We start from the raw sequence: 19,765 nt of genomic DNA, 5'->3' as shown, positions 1-19,765 counted from the left end.
GAGATGAGTGAACAAATCACCTTCATAACTCTAAAGCTTGGAGAACTAGCAGAATTTTGCCTTCACAATAAAAAAAAGTTCATACGAAGTGGTCTTGATGAAAATAATAGGCCAAAATTTAAAGCAAAGTGGGTGGTCAAAGAAGATGTCGTGTCACATTAATTGATAGGACCACTTGCATGTTCTTGCATTCCTTGCATTTCATTTTATTAGTCTAGGACATGCATTTTATTTTTCTGTTTTTAATTTATGTTTCTGGTTTTGGTTTTTAAATAAGAAAGATAATAGAAAAGTTTTTCTGGTTTGTTTTTATTTTTATTTTTTATTTTTGGGAAGTGCCTGCTTGATATGTCAAAGTTTTGAGCACATGTGTTCTCACGAAATAAATTTTTAAACTTATGCATCTCTTTACGTTGTGCAGTTCACTTGATGAATATTAACCCTTTGTGCTATCTTGACAAAGTTTATTTACAAAGCACTGTGAGAAACTTATGTGTATGCACCTTATAATTAAGTTCCATATTTATTATTGAGATGCTCACCATAGAGGGAGTTCATGTCTTGAATTGACTAATGCTTGTTGAATCTAGTACAATAATAAAAAGATATTCCCTTACCAAATACAAATAGTTGATATATATAGAAAAAGTCGATGTTATATCACTGCGGAAAAAGACAAACACCATACACGGATCTATCCCTTAAATTCTTATAGAAAGAATCGTTGCTCAAATCATAGTGGAATAAGATGAGTAACAAAAAAGGACATGAAAGAGGTTGTGCAAACTAGTGTTTGGAGGAAATACTCATGTATCTAGGCCCTAGTATAAAGTTTAACTTTTGAGGTGAGTGACAATCTCTTGGGAGCATCTACAAGAAGAAAATACTCATGAGTAAATTTATCAAAAATATATTTAAGAGAAAAAAAATAAAAATAAAAATAAAAATAAAGAGTTTATTTTTTATATAAGTTTGTTCACTCACACACTCACATAAACTTTGACGTTGATGATCTTATTAGATGTGAACATCCATGGTGATTATTGCAAATAAGAGGGTGTACTTTATTGAATGTTTTTTTGTGAGTGACACTATGTTTGGAACTAAGATGCATCTAGACATATTACTTGCCTCATTGCTTATACATATCAAAATAAAAATTTTTGTTAAAACTTTTTTTTATTATTTATTTATTTTGTTTTATATAAAATAAATATGAAAATATAATATATATTGAGGTATGAGTTAGTGTTGGGATTATTCATGTCAGTTTTAAACTAATGTCCACCAAGTGTTGTTTTTATGTCTCAACCAAGTTACTTCATTCATTTTATCATGATTTTACTTGCATTCATGCTTATACATCAGATGCATTGAATCTATGAAAAGTTGAGACACATGAGAGTTATGAGTCTTGTCAGATTAGTGACAAAAAGGGGGAGATATATTGGAAGATTGATTTACTTCGGGTATTATGAAATTTGTATTATGAGTTTTAGGGGGAGTTTGAGTAAGTGTGTTGTTGAGGGGGAGAGTTGAATGAATTTTTATTGTTCTAATTAATAAAGTTTAATATTGAGGGGGAGAACTAAAATATAGATATAATTCAACTCCAAGACTAGAACATGCTTAGATTTTAAATCTTGTAAAATTTAATCTTAGTCATTATTCTATGTCATTATTTTTTGCCTGGAATCTCTACTCGGTCTCTTAGTCTACTATTTGTGCTGTTAACAGGTTTTATATTACATTCATCAAGCTGGTTTTGTCACAAATCCACTAAAGGGGAGATTGTTAATGTAAAAGTTTGTTGGCTAGGATTAGATGACTATGACCTATTTGAATTATTGCATTAATGTAATTTGTGTTTATCTTTATCTATGAATATTTAAATTCAAAGATAAATAGATTAATAGATAAAGGTTTGTCTTTATCTTTTTCTATGAATATTTGAATTCTAAGATAAGTGGTTAAATAGATAAAGGTTCAAAAGACTTTTGATTAAGATTGAATGTTCGAAAAGATAGGAGATATCAAGTGATCTGGGTAGAAGACTCAAAAAGAAGATATCAAGAAGAAAGAATTCAAACTATCAAGAAGTTATCTAGAACAGAAGCTGAACATAAATTAGTTACTGCAGAGAAGAGTTATCGCAACATGTCAACAATCCATCAGGAGACGTCTTCGCGACAGATTCTATCCGTTAGCAGAATTCTATTGAAACTGAAACTCTTTCTAGATAACTTATTTAAGAGATTCTACTGGTTAAGATCATTAGAGATTTAAATCTACATATTTTCTAGAGCACTTTCTAGTGCATTGTTTGGTGAGAAAATTTCTTAGTGAATTTTCATATTTGTGATCTCTCTTTGAGTGTGATCATGCTTTGAATATGGAAGGTCATGTGATTGGACTTTAACCCTTAGAGTTCTAGGCGAAAAAGTAATATTTGAAGATCGCCAGAGGTTCTGGCTGCTACTGCTGTAGAAGACAAACGGATCGTTTGTCTGGACAAGTAAGAGAGTCAAGTTGCAAAGGTTTTGTAATTGATGAGTACTTGTAATTGATTTTCAAATAATAATTTTGATTTTCCTGGGTTTGGCTGCCTTGTATGGTTTTACTTTTAAAGAGTTTTCCTTTGATACAAATCTTAGTGTTATGCAATTTATTTATTTATGTTATTGTTTAATTATTAAATTAATTACATATTGGAATACTAATCAATTTGTTGAGTGAATTGGTAGATATTTCCCTGCATTACAGGGATACTTGGATAATTTCAAATCTATAACTTCCGATTGAGAATTTTGGAAATTGAGTTCCCAATTGAGTTACTCAATGAATTAAGAATAATTAAAATACCGGATTTGTGTAAGGGATTTCCGACGCTTTACTGTTCGTCAAATTTGAGTACTTTTTACGTTAGTCACTTTGCTTCACTTTAATTTGCATTTAAACTTAATCTTTGTTCTCCATTGATCATTTAATATTTTTTGTTTAGGTTCTTTGTTCCTTCTATTATTCTTTTAATTTGTCTCTATGTGTAATTGACACCCCAAAGTTGTGCTACAACTACCGCGTTAGTCATTGGACGTAATCACTTCTCAAACCTCCATTTTCTTCAAATATTAGGACTTTACAGTGGGGAAAACCCCAAATGCTTGCTCCATCCACCTCACCAAAATAGGCATTGGGTTTAGGGATGCTATAGTAGCTCCCCATATATCACAAGCCATTGTGCATTCCTAGTTCTCATTTAAGTTCATCACTCCTGCACAACCTTTCTCTTCACATCCTATAACTACTTGGTATTGACCCTCGTTCGCGTCCCCCTTCGACAACCCATCCAGTCGCATTCTTGGGTAAGTCTCTGCACCTTCGACATGCTCACCCCTCCCCCCCCCCCCCACCCCACACACACACACTCTCTGTCTCTCTCTCCCTCTCTCACTCTCTCTCTCTAATATCAAAATGCTCTGTGCTAATTATATATTTGTTCATCCATATTGGTTCATTTCTCTAGTTTTCCTTATGATTTAAATTGCTCTTTGGTTTACTCGAATGTGTCTTTGATTTATATGGGATCCCATAGGAAACATGCATAGCATCTTCCTCCATGTGTCCAAAAAGAGTGGCTTCTTGCCATACCTTTCCACGTCGGCATATTCCACTTCCAAAGCAAGAATCATTGTTTGAGAAATACTGATGAGACCCAAGTCTCTGGGAGTCTTGGGTTTTGAGCAAACCAATATAGATCAACAAAGACAGAATTTATGATCATCCTCTTGTTATTAAAAAAGTGAGGGAAAAAGGAGCAGGGAGTGGTTGTTTTAGAGGAATTCCATTTCCAACAGGCTCTGCTCTTTGTCGCAATACTTTTTCTTTGGAATGCCAATCATTTATATCATGGTATGATTTTTAGTAGTAGTAGAGCTTGAAGTTTGAGAAGTATGAATTAGCTCAAGTAGAGCAGAATTTTGTATTAATTATTGCTTGTCTTTACTACTTTTTTTTTCAAGAGACAATAATCAAATCACTCCTTAGTTGCAGTTGTTTAGATTTTCTTGGATGTGGGACTTAACTTAAGCCTTTCTCATAATGTTTCCTTGATTTTTGGGTAAAGGACAATGATACTTGGCTCCGTAAGACTTATGGCTCGAATATTTTATTTTATATTTTATTATTTTTTTCTTAATGTTTGAGGATGCTAAAAACATATTTAAAAGAAAATAAAAAAAATTAATTTGCACTAGCGGTATGCCCAGCAGTAAAAGCTAGGCAACCGACTAGCACTACCGTTTGGGTAAATCCAAAATCGGCAAATGAGTTGTTGCATTAAGAGCATTTACATCCGAAGTCCTAAACCTTCACTTTCTCCAAATTTTAGGGGTTTACACTTGGGAGTACATCTGTATTCCTCATTTCAATTCATCACTGTCGCTCAGCTTCTCTCTTTGTGTCCTACTTGCTATCGACCCCAGTTTGCGTCCTCATCTGGCAACCCTTCTAGGCATCTTCTAGGGTAAGTCTATGCACTTTCGACATGGTCACACCCACACCCACACACACCCACCCTTCCAAACACACACACACACACACACACAAACTCTCTCTCTCTCTCTCTGTGCTATCGGAATACTTTGTGCTTATTATATATTTGCTCACTCGTATTGGTTCATTGCTCTGGTATTCCTTGTGATTTACGTTGCTTTGTGATTTACTCAAATGGGTTTTTGATAAGATGTGATTTGGATAGTGAGTTGAGATGAGGTAAAAGTTGAATAAAGTATTGTTTGATATTATTTTTTAATATTATTATTATTTTGAGATTTAAAGAAGTTGAATTGTTTATTATATTTTAGGTAGAAATTTGATAAAGTTATAATGATGAGATAAGATGAGATAAAACACTTCATGTATCCAAACCGGGCAGCTCTGGTATTCCTTGTGATTTACTCGAATGGGTTTCTAATTATTTCTTGTGACTTATATTTGGATCTCTGATTTAGGAGATGTAGCTGTGAATTTGGAACTTGTCATTTTTGCATCATTGGGGTTCTGAATTGCATGTGAGTTAGATGGGTCTCTAATTCAATTTATTTAGGGTTTTACATTTTGGTATATACTTTTTTTTTTACTATAGATGTGACTTCTAAGTTTTAATTTACATTTCGTTACATTTGGGTCTCTGATTTACATGTTATGATAGCTATGAATTTGGATCATGTCATTTATGCAACATTGGGGATGTACATGTTTCCATTTAGGTTTATGATTCGATTATTCTTTATGATTTATATTTAAGTCTCTGATTTACATGTTACTATAGTTGTGAATTTGAAAATTTTTTTTTTCTACAGTATCAGGGATTTATATGTTTCCAATTGGGTCTCTGATTCGATTATTCGTCGTTATTTACATTTAGGTCCTTGATTTACATGTTACTATAGTTGTGAATATGGGACTTGTCATTTCTACAACATTGGGGCTCTGATTTACCATTATCATGGTTGTGATTGGTGGTTTGTGTAATTTTCAACTTTTGTATTTGGCAATCGAGTAAGGCTATCATTGGGGTTGTATATGTAAGTGTAGGGATGTGATGATGGTAGGGTTGTTAGGTGGACCCAACTGTAATATCAGCAGCCGTAGTGAATGCTCATTGATCGGTATGGTTGGGTAACCCAGATGTCCATCGTTATTGTGAAATCTTCACAAAGGTAACAGAGATTTGCAACCATCCTATCTTGTGACCTTGGTTATGCTTGAAATTATATAATTTTGAGCTTTCATGATATGTAAGTACAACATGTTTTGTTCTTTAGTTTTGTGATATATTGTGCTTTCTTAGCTTAATTGGTTGGGTGTGCTTGGGGGCTTGGCCCTTGTTAGTTGATGTGGCACATATTTTCTATTTTGGCTTGTACCTTATAACATGTTTTGGAGTTTAGTTTTATGATTTTTTGGCGGTGCTTGGTTGGTTGTGCTGCAAAGGGGCTTGGCCCTTGCTGGTTTATATGGCAACCCCATCACTGGTTTTGGTAGCAAATTTGTGCCTTATTTTCAGATTCTATATTTTTTGCATAAAACTTGGTTGGAGAATCGGATGTGGATACTGTTAGTTGATGAGGTGGGGAAGAAAAATTGGTTTTTGACATGTTGTGCCTTATGTTATATTACATTATCCTGAACTCCATTTTGGTATTGGATTGTGTGTGCTTACTAGTATAAGTTTCCTGATTTCTTCTGCAACTAATATGGGTTTTCTGAGAGCTCTCTCAACTAATGGATTCTTGATTTTTAAAATTTGAAAACTATAGTTCATTCCAGGCGAATAATAAGATCCCCAGAATTTGACTTTTGAAACTATAGTTCATTGTCTATAAAATTAGTTTATAGTTCAATCAATATAAAAAAATTTATTTGGCTATGTTTTGAAGGTTTAGATCTGATTGATTTCTTTTTTTATATAGGACATAACACCATATTTTACTCGGCATTTCTCACACACTTGTTCAAGAGTCAGAAATATAATTAGGCGTTCTTGTCATACTTTCTCCATAACATCGATTTTTGGTTGCCAAGACTATGAGGTACGTCATTAGTTGGTGGTTTTGTCTGCTAATATGTGTTGGTAGTCTTATTTGCTAATATGAACTGGTCAATTTCGCAAGCTTGGCATCCTTGCAGGTTTTTCTATTGGTTGGATCCAGAAATAACAACATATGGCAAAAAGACAATTAATCGATTAAAAACCGAATTTAAAAAAATATAAGTATCAATGGATACCCAAACCACTCGACATTGACTAGAAATTGTTTTAGAGAGGCATAAGAGAAAATTGGAAATAACTATGTTTCGTTATGGCAAATTCGTTGTTGTGGTTAATTATTTTGGGAATTTATTTTAAAAATATCTGAGCAATATTATGGGCACATGTACTGAATTTTAGGGGTTGGTGTATGGGCAATTTCAATGCTTGTAAATAGAATTGAGATAATATTATAAGCAAATGTACTGAACTTTTGTGGCTTGTGTATGGATAGTTTCAGTACCTGTAAATAGAACTAAGAAAATATTATGGATGTAAAGTGTAAACATTCTCTGGTTGTAAATATTTCAGTTTTTGAGAATTGAGACAAAAACAGATTTATCTATTTGTTTCCTTCAAGTGTGTCTAAAACTTAAATCCTTTCGATTTCTTTCTCTAGGCTTTAGTATTTCAATGTGTGAAAACTAGAAATTTTACCATTAGATAAAGGACAAAAAATATTACTATTAGATCTCAAAGAAAATCATAATCTTTATTTTTATTTTTCTGTTACAGATAAAATACCATTAGAAATGGTGAATTTTTATTAAAAAAAAATTATTACTTTTAAAATCGTAATAATTTCAAAACTATTATCATACTTGCCAAAAAAAAAAAGATTTGTGTTTAAAATATTAGTTAGAAGGTGATAGTTCAAAATATAAGGGAAAACATAAAAGAGTGAGTAGTTAAGATTGTAAATAAAAGTGAGAGAATAAAATAATAAAAAAATAGAAAAGATTATTTTAATAGAATAGAAAAATTATAGGAAATGAGACTTAGAAGAATTTTGAAAGATGCATAAAATTTGGGATAAGATTTTAGGAATTGTGGTTTTTAGGTAAAATTTAGAAAAATTTATAGGGAAGGGAACGTGGATGCTCTAAGGTGTCTCCAGACTATCCCTTCCCAACCTCTACACTTACCTCATGAATCTACAATACTGTGTTGTCACCATTTTCCCAAACTCATTACAATGTTTGGATTTTGTATGGTTTCCCACTTCTAGGGATCTGATTGGTTCTTTAAAAGAAATAATTAAAATCGAGGACTACTATAGCCACAAAAAAAGTATACAAAAGTAATCTCATAAATTAATGTAGTTTTATATGATATGTTAAATTTACTTTACAATATAAATAACTTTATAATCTAATGAATCACATAAAAACATGTTAGCTTGTGGAATTACTTTTGTGTAATCCATTTGTGACTAAAGTATTTCTCATTAAAATTGTTATTGAAGCGACTAAAATTTAAATTTTTCAGACATTTAAAAAGTTTGAAAGTAGTCCTTAATTTATGATGATATTTTTTAAAAGATATGAGATTTGCAGTTATAAAATGTATAGATTTTGTACACTCGTTTTGAAAAAAGTGGGTAAATTTAGAATCCACATTAAATTTTTTTAACAGTTATTCTACAAATAGTCAAAGTGTGTAACTGTTGTGCAACCTGCTGACATGGCACGTTAGTCGTTTTAAAAAAAATGAAAGGAGAAAACACGAAAAGAAAGAGGCAGACGGAGCTTCTAGCAAATGGGGTTTCGCAGAGCTTTTCACATAATGGAGCTTCTAGCATACCGAAATCTCTCCGCAGAGCTTCTCGCAAACGGAGCTTCTCTTCGTTGGAACTTCTCTTTGCTGTCTATTTGAGTTTTACGTTCAAGTTGGTTTCAAATTGTGGGTTCTTCCACAAATTTACAAATCTAGAATTTTTTTGAAAAGTTTTTGAAGGTTTTGCACATTGATCTGTGCAAATCGATCTATTAACCATTTGATTTTTGTGTTTGTGTTGGAGCTTCTCTTTGTGGGTTCTTCCTAAGATTGGCAAAATGGGCTTCATCTCAACTTATTAAAATTTTTTTGAAGGATCTGTGTAAATTGATCTGTTCACTTCCTCTGTGCAAAGCCGTACTTTTGACACCATCATGGTAAAAAAAAAAATTTGAACTTGTTATGGGTTTTCTTTATTTCGCCCACACAAATCAATTTGTTCCTTAACGTTGGGAGGTTGCTTCATTGCTCTGAATTTGGCCACTAACTGCTTTCAACCAAATGTGCTTTATATAATTTGTTAATTTTATTGTTGATAAGTTTTGACTCGACTAATCTATTGTGTTTATACGGGTGGTGTTGTGTTAATTTTAATGTTGGTATGTTTTGGCTCATATAATCATTAGTTTTGTTATGTTTTGGCTAGGTTGTTAAGGTGGTGTTGTGAGGTGTTTGCTAGAGTTCTCCATTGTTCTTGTTAAGTTATGAAAAATTTAACAAAATGTGTTGATAGGGGTTTTGTCGTGGATTTGATGTTTTTTGTTAGGTTTTGACTAGAATGTTAAGATTGTGTTGTGAGGTGTTTGCTAGAATTCTCCATTATTTTTGTTATGTTTTGAAAATTTGAATCTATTAGATAACTCATGGTGTTGGTTGCTGTTATGTTTGTATATATAGTTTTTACTAGGATTGTCACCATGAGGAAAGGGAAAGAACACACATATCCCCTAACACCCTCTAACTCAAATTCACGAACTCAGGTATGTTATGTTATTTAAAAATTATTTTGGAATGTGATGAATTGGTGTTTATTACCAGAATGCAACAACCTTGGGTTGATTACCATGATTGTTTATATGTTAGGACATATCAAGAACTTGTCCAAATTTTGCAAATTACATGCATAATTACTATGGACTAATGCCTGCATGGTCATCGCCTTTTGTACCATGTCGAGATGGCAACCCATATCCAAGCCACATCTAGGTGATGCAAATTAATTGCTTTTTTCTCTTTTAATTTTTAGCAATGGAGTTATTTGAAAATTTAATTGCATTTGTGGTTTAAGGAGAATGTTGTTTACCCATTTCAATATGGAATGAGACCTTCGACTCCTTTCACTACTACAAGCACAAAAGTACTTGAAGAAAGTAAAGAGACTACACTCGAGTATAGGGAAACTGAAGTGCCATGTACCTCTTCTAGAGTTGTTGAAGAAAGTAAAAAGGTTATACCTGATTCTAAGGAAACTGATGATGCCAATGCTGGGACACCTCAAATAGTGTAGATTGATGGGGTTGATAGAATTGAGGAGCCAATATCGGGGATGCATTTTAATTCTTTTAAAGAATTAATGACTCATTACAAGCGATATGCTAAGAAATTCAGTCTTAGGGTGGTGAAATAAATGAGTGAGAGAGGGGGGGGGGGAATGGGAGTGTCAGATATGTCACCATTGGTTGTGCTCGTAGTGGGAAGGCTCGAAATAGGACGTCAAATGTTGCAAAATAACGTTTGACAAGAAAGATGGACTGTAAGGCAAAGATAAATGCCTTAAAAATCAAGGGAATGTTGCGGTTGATAATAGTTCATAATACCCATAATCACGGCCCACGTCCACAGAAATCTCGATTCTTTAGATGTAATAGAGAAGTTAGTCAGTTCATAAAAAGAGTCTTAGATACAAACGACCTGGTTGCATCCGAATGAATAAGTTTTGACTCTCTTGTCATTAGCATGGGTGGGTTCGACAAACTCTCATTCTTGAAGAAAGACTATCGCAATTATATTGACAAGGCATGACACCTACAACTTGGGAAAGGTGGTGTAGGAGTGATTCGAGAGTATTTTGTAGGATGCAGTACAATAATGTTAGATTTTTTGCACTTATAGACTTAAATGATGAAGGTAGGTTACGCTATGCTTTTTGGGCAAATGCACGTAGTAGGGCTGCCTACAAATATTTTGGTGATGTGATAATATTTGACACCACATACTTGACAAATAGATATGAGATACCCTTTACACCATTCATTGGTGTAAACCACTATGGGCAATCAATTGTTTTGGGAGCAGGGTCGATTTCCAATTAGGATACAGAAGCTTTTACATGGTTATTCCAAACCTTGTTGCAGTGTATGGATGGTAAAGCTCTGAAGGCTATTATCATAGATTAAGACAGAGTAATAAAAAATGTAATTGCTATTATTTTTCCGAATAACCGATATAGATTTTGCTTGTAACACATTCAAAAAAAGTCCCTGAGAAGCTTGGTTCACATGTTGCCTACAAGAGTGGGCTAAAAAATCAGTTGATGAAATGTGTATATGACACACATAGTATTGAAGAGTTTAAGAGTTGTTGGGACGGGTTAATTAACACTTACAACTTACATGAGAATGCCTGGTTGCAAATTTATATGTTGAGCGTGGCTATTGGGTACCAGTATTCTTAAAAGTGTTTTTCTGGGCTAGAATGAGTACAATCCAGCGAAACGAAAGTATGAATGCTTTTTTTGACAGATATCTCCATGCGAGGACAAATTTGAAGGAATTTGTGGATCAGTTGGACAACGCGGCGAGAAAGAAAATTGAGAATAAAAATGGGATGGACTTCCACTCATTCAACGTCACAATTCCCTGCATCTCTAATTCTCCAATTGAAAAGAGATTTAAGAAGTTGTACATGAATGCTAAGTTTAGGGAAGTTTAGCAGCAAATCATGAGTGTGCTTGATTGTGCTCCAACTCTACAAAAAAATGATGGTGTAATTTCAACGTATCTGGTAGAGGATGAAGTTCGTGTTGAGAGCCATATTCAAAGCTAACAAAATACGTTCATCACCAAACAGGTACATTTTCGATAGATGGAGGAAGGACACAAAAGGGAGATACACTCTAATCCAAAGTAGCTATGACCTAGCTGAACACAGACTAGGCACTAACAGATATTTGTGTCTATTTAATATATGTTACAATATGATAACCAATGCAACGACATACGATGAGCATACTGAGGATGCAACTCAAAAGTTATATACAATGGCTGATTTATATTGCACAAACCAACCCCCAACTCTGACTCGGACAGATTCCAGTGTTGGTTGTACGACAGTTGACAAAATTACAGTTGGGAGTTCAAAGCAAGTATTTAGTCCCCTTGTCATGACAGGAAAAGGAAGACCCCTATCTCTCAGGTTGACATCTAGGATGGCAAAAGGAATGCTGAAAGTTAAAATCACGAAGAAGAAAGCTACTGCAAAGGGAAAACGTAGACATGTTCACCTTTTTAATAATTGTGACACATAGTATTAAATGTTTATATGTTTATATTTTAATTGGGATCTGTGTAAATGGTTCTTGTTTCTCGATTCTCAACGAGCAAGAGGAGATACAACAGTCTTGGACACTCATAGGTGTTTATTTGGCCCACAAAAGAAAGATATGTCCAAAGATGGACAAGTGCAAGTATATTAACACTTACACCCCAAATCCGAAGGTTATTACCATACTAATAATTATGAGATTATCACCAGATTGTGCCAGACAACTCAGCTTTAGATACTAGTGGAACCCAGCTCATACAACTAGTGATTGAGACTCAAGAAAGTGTACTAAAGATTTTCTAACTGGACTAAGTCATCGATTCTTTACACATTTTAATAGTAATATTATATCACATATAATATTTTGTATTATTCATTAGAGATGCTACTTGGGATGGATGAAACACAACCGAAGAGTGTAGATAGGACACAACCACATTGGGAAAGAAGTTCTTGAGCTGTAATTTATTGGGTTTATTGAATGGAAAGTGTAATTCTTTTGTGTATTTTAGGGTTGATTTATTAGTTGGAAGTGTAATATGACAATACAAGAGTTTATCTTCATTTTGGGCTGTATGCTTTGTTTTTGAATGGAAGTTATGTATATTGCATTGTAATTTATTGGGTGTGTTCAATGGACAGTGTAAAACTTTTGTGTATTTTTAGTACTATTTATTAGTTGGAAGTGTAATATGACAATATAATAGGTGATCATCATTTTCAATTGTATGCTTTGTTTTTGGATGATAAAATTCTTTATATTGTATTGGAATTGTCTTTGTTTTTCTTTTCCTAGTTTTATTTATATTTATGGGGTCAAGAACACAGATTCGTAAGGTTTTTGTTTGTCTTGAGTATGCAATGTTTCTATCAGGTTGCCACCCTTTGACCATGCCTGCTTAAACTTGTATAAAACATTGCTATTTAACCATCTGTCAAAATTTAGCTGCAGTATGTCCACACTTTGACCATGTGTTGGAGGCAAGTGTATAATTATATAATTTTGGAGGCAAAACTTATGTAGCACCAATGGATTTATGCTTTGTTTTCATCTCTATAAAATTATAATTATATAGTTTTGGACTCCCTTATTTTCATATCTATTTATGCAGCTGAGGGATGTAATTACATGATCCAATGCAAATAAAATTGCCTACAAATAAAATTGCATATAACTCATTGCCATAATTGCCAGTAGAATTGATTAAATAGCAAAAGTTGATTACTAACATAACCTATAACTATATATTACAGACCATAACCTGATTTCAGAATATATTACAGAATAACAATCATACATTTGTTAATAATAGCTAAATTAGATATTATAGACTAAGTATCAATCGTAAAGTATATATTACAAACGTTGACATAGAATCCAAAATCACTTAGATCCTATCAAATAACATAAAATAACAATCGTAAAAGCTCAATACACCCTAAGTAGTGTGCGTGAACACCACACTTCAACTTGTTGCTCGACAAGAACCAACTCTTTCTTCATAATCTCCTCATTTCTATTAGATAGCACCATCTCTCTCTTCTCGATCTCATCTTCTCTCTTTCGAAGCTCAATACTAAAAAATCCATAACAATCCTCACAATCCAGAAATTTAAACAGAACATGGCACATTGTGAGTCCATAACAATTCAAGAATATAAATAGAACAATCTAAATGTGATGTTTAGTCACAATCCAAGAATCTAAACAGTACAAATAAAAACAAAACAATACTAAAAAAACCTACAACAATCCTACAATCCCGAAATTTAAACAGAACGTGGCACATCGTGAGTCGATAACAATCCAAGAATATAAATTGAACAATCTAACCTAGGGAAGTAACTAACTTCAATCAGAACATGCAAAAAATGGATGCAATCGAAGTCATTCATTATATTAAAACACAGAACTCAACACCGAATCCATATATAATTTCAACCAAACAAAACTAAATAACAAAGTTCTACGCCACCTAGGTCCAAAGAAATGACATTAAGGTGGCAATCCAAACCAAAAAGAAGAAAACTTTTTCAACTACTGAGGGGCACTCACAAAACAAGTGCATTACTTCAAAGATCCTGCACACTCAAACCTACAAATGAAACAATGAATCATCAGATGTGAGGTGTCTCACTTTTAAGAGTGGTTATATAAATCAGAGAGCTTACTAGATTAAAAATCATTACTTTTCAAAGTTAAGTGAGAGAGCTTACCAAGCTTACAGCTTCTCGACCAATCATTTGCCTAGTGCCCATTTGTGATAAAGGAGAAAGGGGAGGTCGGGAACGAGAAGGAGCCGATGTCGTTCAGTGATGGTTAGGGTTTCAGGATGAAGGAGAATAGGCTAGGTTAGGGTTAGGGTTTCGGAATGAAGGGACTAGGTTAGGGTTAGGGTTTCAGGATGAAGGAGAATGGGCTAAATTTTTGTTACGGTTAGTGAAGAAGGGGCCTTGCTGAGATCTCAAAGATTTGAAAGGGGGAAAACAAAGGCTCGAATGTTAGAGAAAACACGAATGAGCTAATGAGGAGATGAGGCCTTGGAGAGAAGGGGGAACACGAATGGGAGAATGAGAAGATTCGGAGAAGGAAAGGGAGAAGGAGATAGGGGAAAATGAAGGGGAGAAGGAACAAATCGGAGAATGAAAGGGAGAAAGATATGGGAGAAAACGAAGGGGAGAGACTTTGAAAACGCATGAGCTTCTTTTCAAATGATGCGTTTTGATTTTTGCAAATGAAACAAACCGTTTCATTTTTTTCCACGTGGACACTGCTTGTGCCGCGGTTCCACTATCTTATTGCAAGAATAGTTTTTGTTTTTTTAATAGTGGACTCTATTTTTTCAAAGGGAGTGCACGGAACTTGCACGCCTTAGGATTGTATCTAGCATTACTAAAAAAAGAGAGATGGTATGTGTTATCTTGACGTTTGCAAGCCTCACACACTCCCTTTAAGAAAAGTGGATAAATCTGGGAGTTATAAGAAAATAAAATTATTTTTTAATAATAGACCCCACTTTTTCTCAAACAAAGTGTGCGTGACTTGTATATTCTAAAACTGTATCTACTATTAAAATATTGACTTGGAACATGACTACAACAAGCATAAGTGATCACAAGAGGGCATGTATTGTAGTTGTAGTGAGCTTAAAGGAAATTTAAAAACTCCCAGTCAACATAAATATGAAAAAAATTACTATAAATAAGAAACAAAAGGAGGCAATAAGGTGGCTTCTAAAGTAGTGCAGTGTTGGCCGCTCAGTGACACTACTTTTTGCAGCTCAAGGTGGCTGCAAAGGATCATATTGGGGTAGTTGTTGGCGGACACTCCTTGGGCAGCCACATCAGCTACACCTTTAGGCCTCTAAAAAAGGTGGGTGTTCAAGATCTATGGATGGGTTGATTTGAGCCACAATGTTAGATATAGTCATGGAATGCGTAAGTACTGTGCAATCATTTTGAAAAAGAGTAAGATCCACTATTAAAAAATTAATTTTTCATGTAGATATGATATTTAATCACTTCTTTTAAAAAGATTGTATGGCACTTGCACACTCCACGCAAATAACATTTCTCGTCTGTCTAATGAGGATGGGTTACACAAGTATGAGCTTTGACCAAATAAAAAGACATGTTACATTTGCACAGTCTCTTAGATTCGTTGTCATTAAATGAATATTTATAGGGGAGGAAAACGGACAACGATTTTGAAGAAAAGATATCCTCTCTCTCAAAGTCTCAAACAAGAGAGAGAGAGAGACTCCCCATCGCCCCACCCAAGAAAAGTTTCCGTTCACCGGGGGGAGGGGGTTGGTGCTTTGGCTCCACCCACCTCCCCTCCTTGCTGACCACAGCCTTGTTTATTTTTGTTCAACTTTGTTTATTTTCGGTTGGTTTTCTATTTTTTTTTTTTTCCGTTAGCACTATTCAACTTTGTCAATCTACTGCTTTCCGGGGGCACTGAGCTAACACACGCCCCTCCAGCAGCTTCTTCAGGTGTCAATCATCTAGATGGCAAAAGAAGTATGCTCATATGTGCGGTGCATACACCTCACAAGCTACTTATGCCATGCGAGAGATTAACGCGCTGCTGCGTCTCGAAGAGCTCTCTGCCGCCACGTGCGGCAGTTTCGAGACCAGCGGCATCGGATCTTCCAGATCCGATTGTTCTCTTTACTCTAGATGTGGTGTGTGACTTGCATGCATCACCACCGCCGATAACAACCCCCCGCCGACGATTTGTCACAATTTTCAGTTGCTACACTATGTTCTCGCCTTCCCTAATCAAGGATCGAGTGAAAGTGGAAGTAAAATTTTCTTCCAACCAGTCTAGACCAACAAGTTGCAGCACACAATCCTTAACTACGGTTTCTAGTCGCAGTTCTATAGTCTGTTTATCAGACTATATAAAAATCATCACCAAGCGATCTACCCTTGTGGAAAATGGGTGGAGCCATACTTTTGGCTCCAGATCCCTATTTTTCTTTTTCGTATTGTAATATGTTGTTTGAGAAGACTGTAGGGAACTCTCACCCCCATTAAATCTTGTATCTTGTAACAGTTAATTTATCTATGAATGTTCTACTTTTCTGAGAAAAAAGAATTGAATATTTATTCTCGTTGAGCATGCTGATTGTGCATTTCTATTTTTGTTTAAGTTGACTGTGTATAGATATGACAAGTACCCTATTTTGATTGGTTATTACATACCTGTCATGTGCCATATTAACATTTTTCTTGACTGGACTAACATACTTTTGATAGGGGGACCAATTTAAAATATCACTTAAATCACGAGGACAAGTTGGAAACTTTTTAAATGCATGTACAAGGTTGTAAAAAACCATAACCCTAAGGGCCTAAGCAACAAATTTCCTTTAGAAAAACAGTAGTACTCTGTCTTGAATTATATCATCCAATTACCATGACACATTTTATCATAACACATTGTATCACATTACCTTTTTTTTTAGGAAAAAATGGTACGAGAAGGATATCGAAGGTGGCTTCCCTACCTCGGCCTGACCATAATAGTGCTCTACTAGCTGGAAACCGAACAAGAAAAACCTAAATTACTATCAAATCGGGTTTAAGCCATAGATTAGCTCCAACCCCACTAAAGAATTCAATAGATCCTTAGGCGGCTAATGCCAATAGTCTAAAGTAAATCTATATGATTCGAGCCCAAGACATGCCAAACCATTAGAGAGTAACCCAAAGACTACTTAGCTAGCACCCCTTGGTGGTACAACACATTGTACCACCTGAACACACATTTTGAGTGAAAATTAATGGCCTTACAATAACGCATCCAATGTCACACAAGGAACCATACAAATTAAAAGGACGTACTCCCAGATCAACAATCTTTACTTATTCATGCAAGCATCTAATTGAAGATGGGGGAGAAGGAAACAGAAGAAAACACCACATTAGAATTTTGGATTAGACGCAGATCCAATCTGATCAATAATTGTACCACAATTTACTTAACATTGCCGGACTTGCAAATGAATGAGAAGTAATATCATTATAAACAGCTGCTTCAACTGCATACATTGAAAGAGACACAATCACAGTTTCCATTTTAAATCAATTAAAGAAGAAAAGGAGAATCGTTCCCAACCTATATCAGACTTGCATAAACATGTACAGAGGAAGACAGAACAGAACGGGAAATGGGTATATTTATAACATAAATGTATACGTTGAATCAAGCTTTAGCAGGCTCATCATCATCTTCAATATCCCAACTCAAGTCTTCCTCTTCATCTGCAGCACTCAGCCGCTTCCGCACATCAGTTCGGTTGGGGCTTTCACCTCCACCATGATTCACTTTCTTTTCATCAATGCTGCTAAGATCCTCGATCTCATCCCACCCAAGGTCTTCCTCCTCAGGCATTGAGGTCTGGGTAGAAACCACCGAAAACTCACTATCTTTACAAGACTCGCCGGAGTCGGCCTTCCCTTCTGAAGTCGCATTCTCATCAGATTTAAATGCCAAATTCTTATTCACCTCAGCATCCTGTGTAGAAGGTACTTTCTCATCAGACACCTTATCACCACTCAATTCCCCAACACTTACCTCCCTTCTCTCCTCTAGATCATAACTCTTCTCTCCCACTTGACCTTGCAAATCCTCAACAGGACTCTCCTCAGATATTTTCTCACCACCTCTGCCATCCAACTCCCTATTCTCTTGACCTTTGATCACTACATTACCCTGTCCGCCATCATTGCCCATCTCTTCAACATTCAAGCTCTTCTTCCCGACCTCAACATTCGACACCTCATCCCCCGCAGTTCTCCTTAAATCTTCATTACCCACCTCCCTCTTCTTCATCATCTCTGCATTTGGCACTATATCACTCCCCTCCTCTTCTTCATCGTCATCAACATCCCAACTCAACTCTTCCTCATCTCTGGAAATGGCACGCTTCACAAGATTAGACCTCATATCCTCAGCTTGCTTGAGCTTATGAACCCTATAGAAATACCTACACCAAAATGTCTCATTATCGACAGTAGTGGGAACAACCCGTTTGTAGATACTCTCCATAGCCCCATTTTTTTCAAGCAATCCCTCAATCTCCTCACTTTTCTCTCCGAAATCAAACCCTGATTTCCACTTATTGTAATCATCCAAATCCTCAGGTTCCTCACAGTAGGTGCCATCCTCACTCTGAATGGCACGAACCTGAGCGTCAAACCTACTGTACGGCTTAGAATTTAAGCTCTGTTGGGTACTATAATAATTAGGGTTGCTACCACTGTTGTTATCGGAATCGGATTCGAGATCAACGGAAAGGATTGAGTCCTTACCTTGGGAGATGATCTGGGCGGTTCCTTTCAGCACAGTGCTGCCGAACTCGTCAATGACTTGCCCGACATTCTGCAAGGAGCCTTGGCCCACCTCGATCTCCTTCTTCAGACCCGTACCGAATTCCCGGAGGTCGCGACGGTAGGTATCGATGACCGACTCGGATCTGGTCTTTAGGGTGTTGATCAGACCCCCAAAGCTCCACCCACCAGCACCACCAGCAGTGGGTGCCTCAGGGCTCGGGTCTAGTGGGGGATTAGGATCTGGATCGGATTCTTTAGCCGCTTCAGACGCGGATTCGGATGTAGGAGGATCTGGTGGGTCGTCGGCGAATACAGATTTGAAAAAATCCATGACGGATCTGATCGATCAATTGAGGTTTCTGTCTTCTGAGTAAACACACACAGAGGTAGAGAGAGAGAGAGAGAGAGAGAGTCAGATAATCTTAAGAATATCGGAAAACGCGAAAACAAGATTGTGTGTTTGGGGTTGGAATTATAAATAAAGTGTGTGGGTAAAGCCAGATTAATCTACGATGCACCCCGGTGCGTTATGCGCACTAGGACGCTAGGTGGTATTTTCGGACAGGGATGAACTTGAACCGGACCGGGTTGATGATTTACAGAGCGAACCGGCTATAATTATTGGCTTTAATTCTTTTTTTTTTTTTTTCTCGGAGGTTTGACATCTAAAATATAAGAGAAATGATAGTTTCAATTATGAGTGTACAAACGTCACATAATCACTTTAAAAAAATTAAATAAATGTAAAATTTATATGAAAAGAAAATTAATTTTTTAATAGTGGACCCTACATTTTTTCAAAACGATTACATGACGCTTACGCACTCACGACTGTATGTAGCATTACTCGAAAAATAATGCTATACTTTAGACTCGTTCACTTTCACAAAATTTTCTATCTCATCTTATTTTATCTTATCTAATCGTTACAATTTTATCAAAATTTCACACAAAATAAAATAAATTTTTCAAATTTTAAAACAAAAATAATATTAAAAAAATATATTATAA

The 19,765-nt window shown here is 35.3% G+C and overlaps 1 protein-coding gene across 1 annotated transcript; it reads right to left on the bottom strand.

The window, feature by feature from the left end:
• Positions 1-17,328: 17,328 nt before the first annotated feature.
• Positions 17,329-19,280, bottom strand: LOC121263642 (BSD domain-containing protein 1). The gene has a single exon (XM_041166665.1). It carries the CDS (start codon positions 19,083-19,085, stop codon positions 17,625-17,627), a length of 1,461 nt encoding a protein of 486 aa, XP_041022599.1. The 5' UTR covers positions 19,086-19,280; the 3' UTR covers positions 17,329-17,624.
• Positions 19,281-19,765: the final 485 nt, after the last annotated feature.

This window comes from Juglans microcarpa x Juglans regia, chromosome 4S, assembly GCF_004785595.1.
Source record: "Juglans microcarpa x Juglans regia isolate MS1-56 chromosome 4S, Jm3101_v1.0, whole genome shotgun sequence".
Classification (NCBI taxonomy): domain Eukaryota; kingdom Viridiplantae; phylum Streptophyta; class Magnoliopsida; order Fagales; family Juglandaceae; genus Juglans; species Juglans microcarpa x Juglans regia.
Note: the sequence above shows the minus strand (reverse complement) of the source record. Positions and strands in the feature narration are given on the sequence as shown.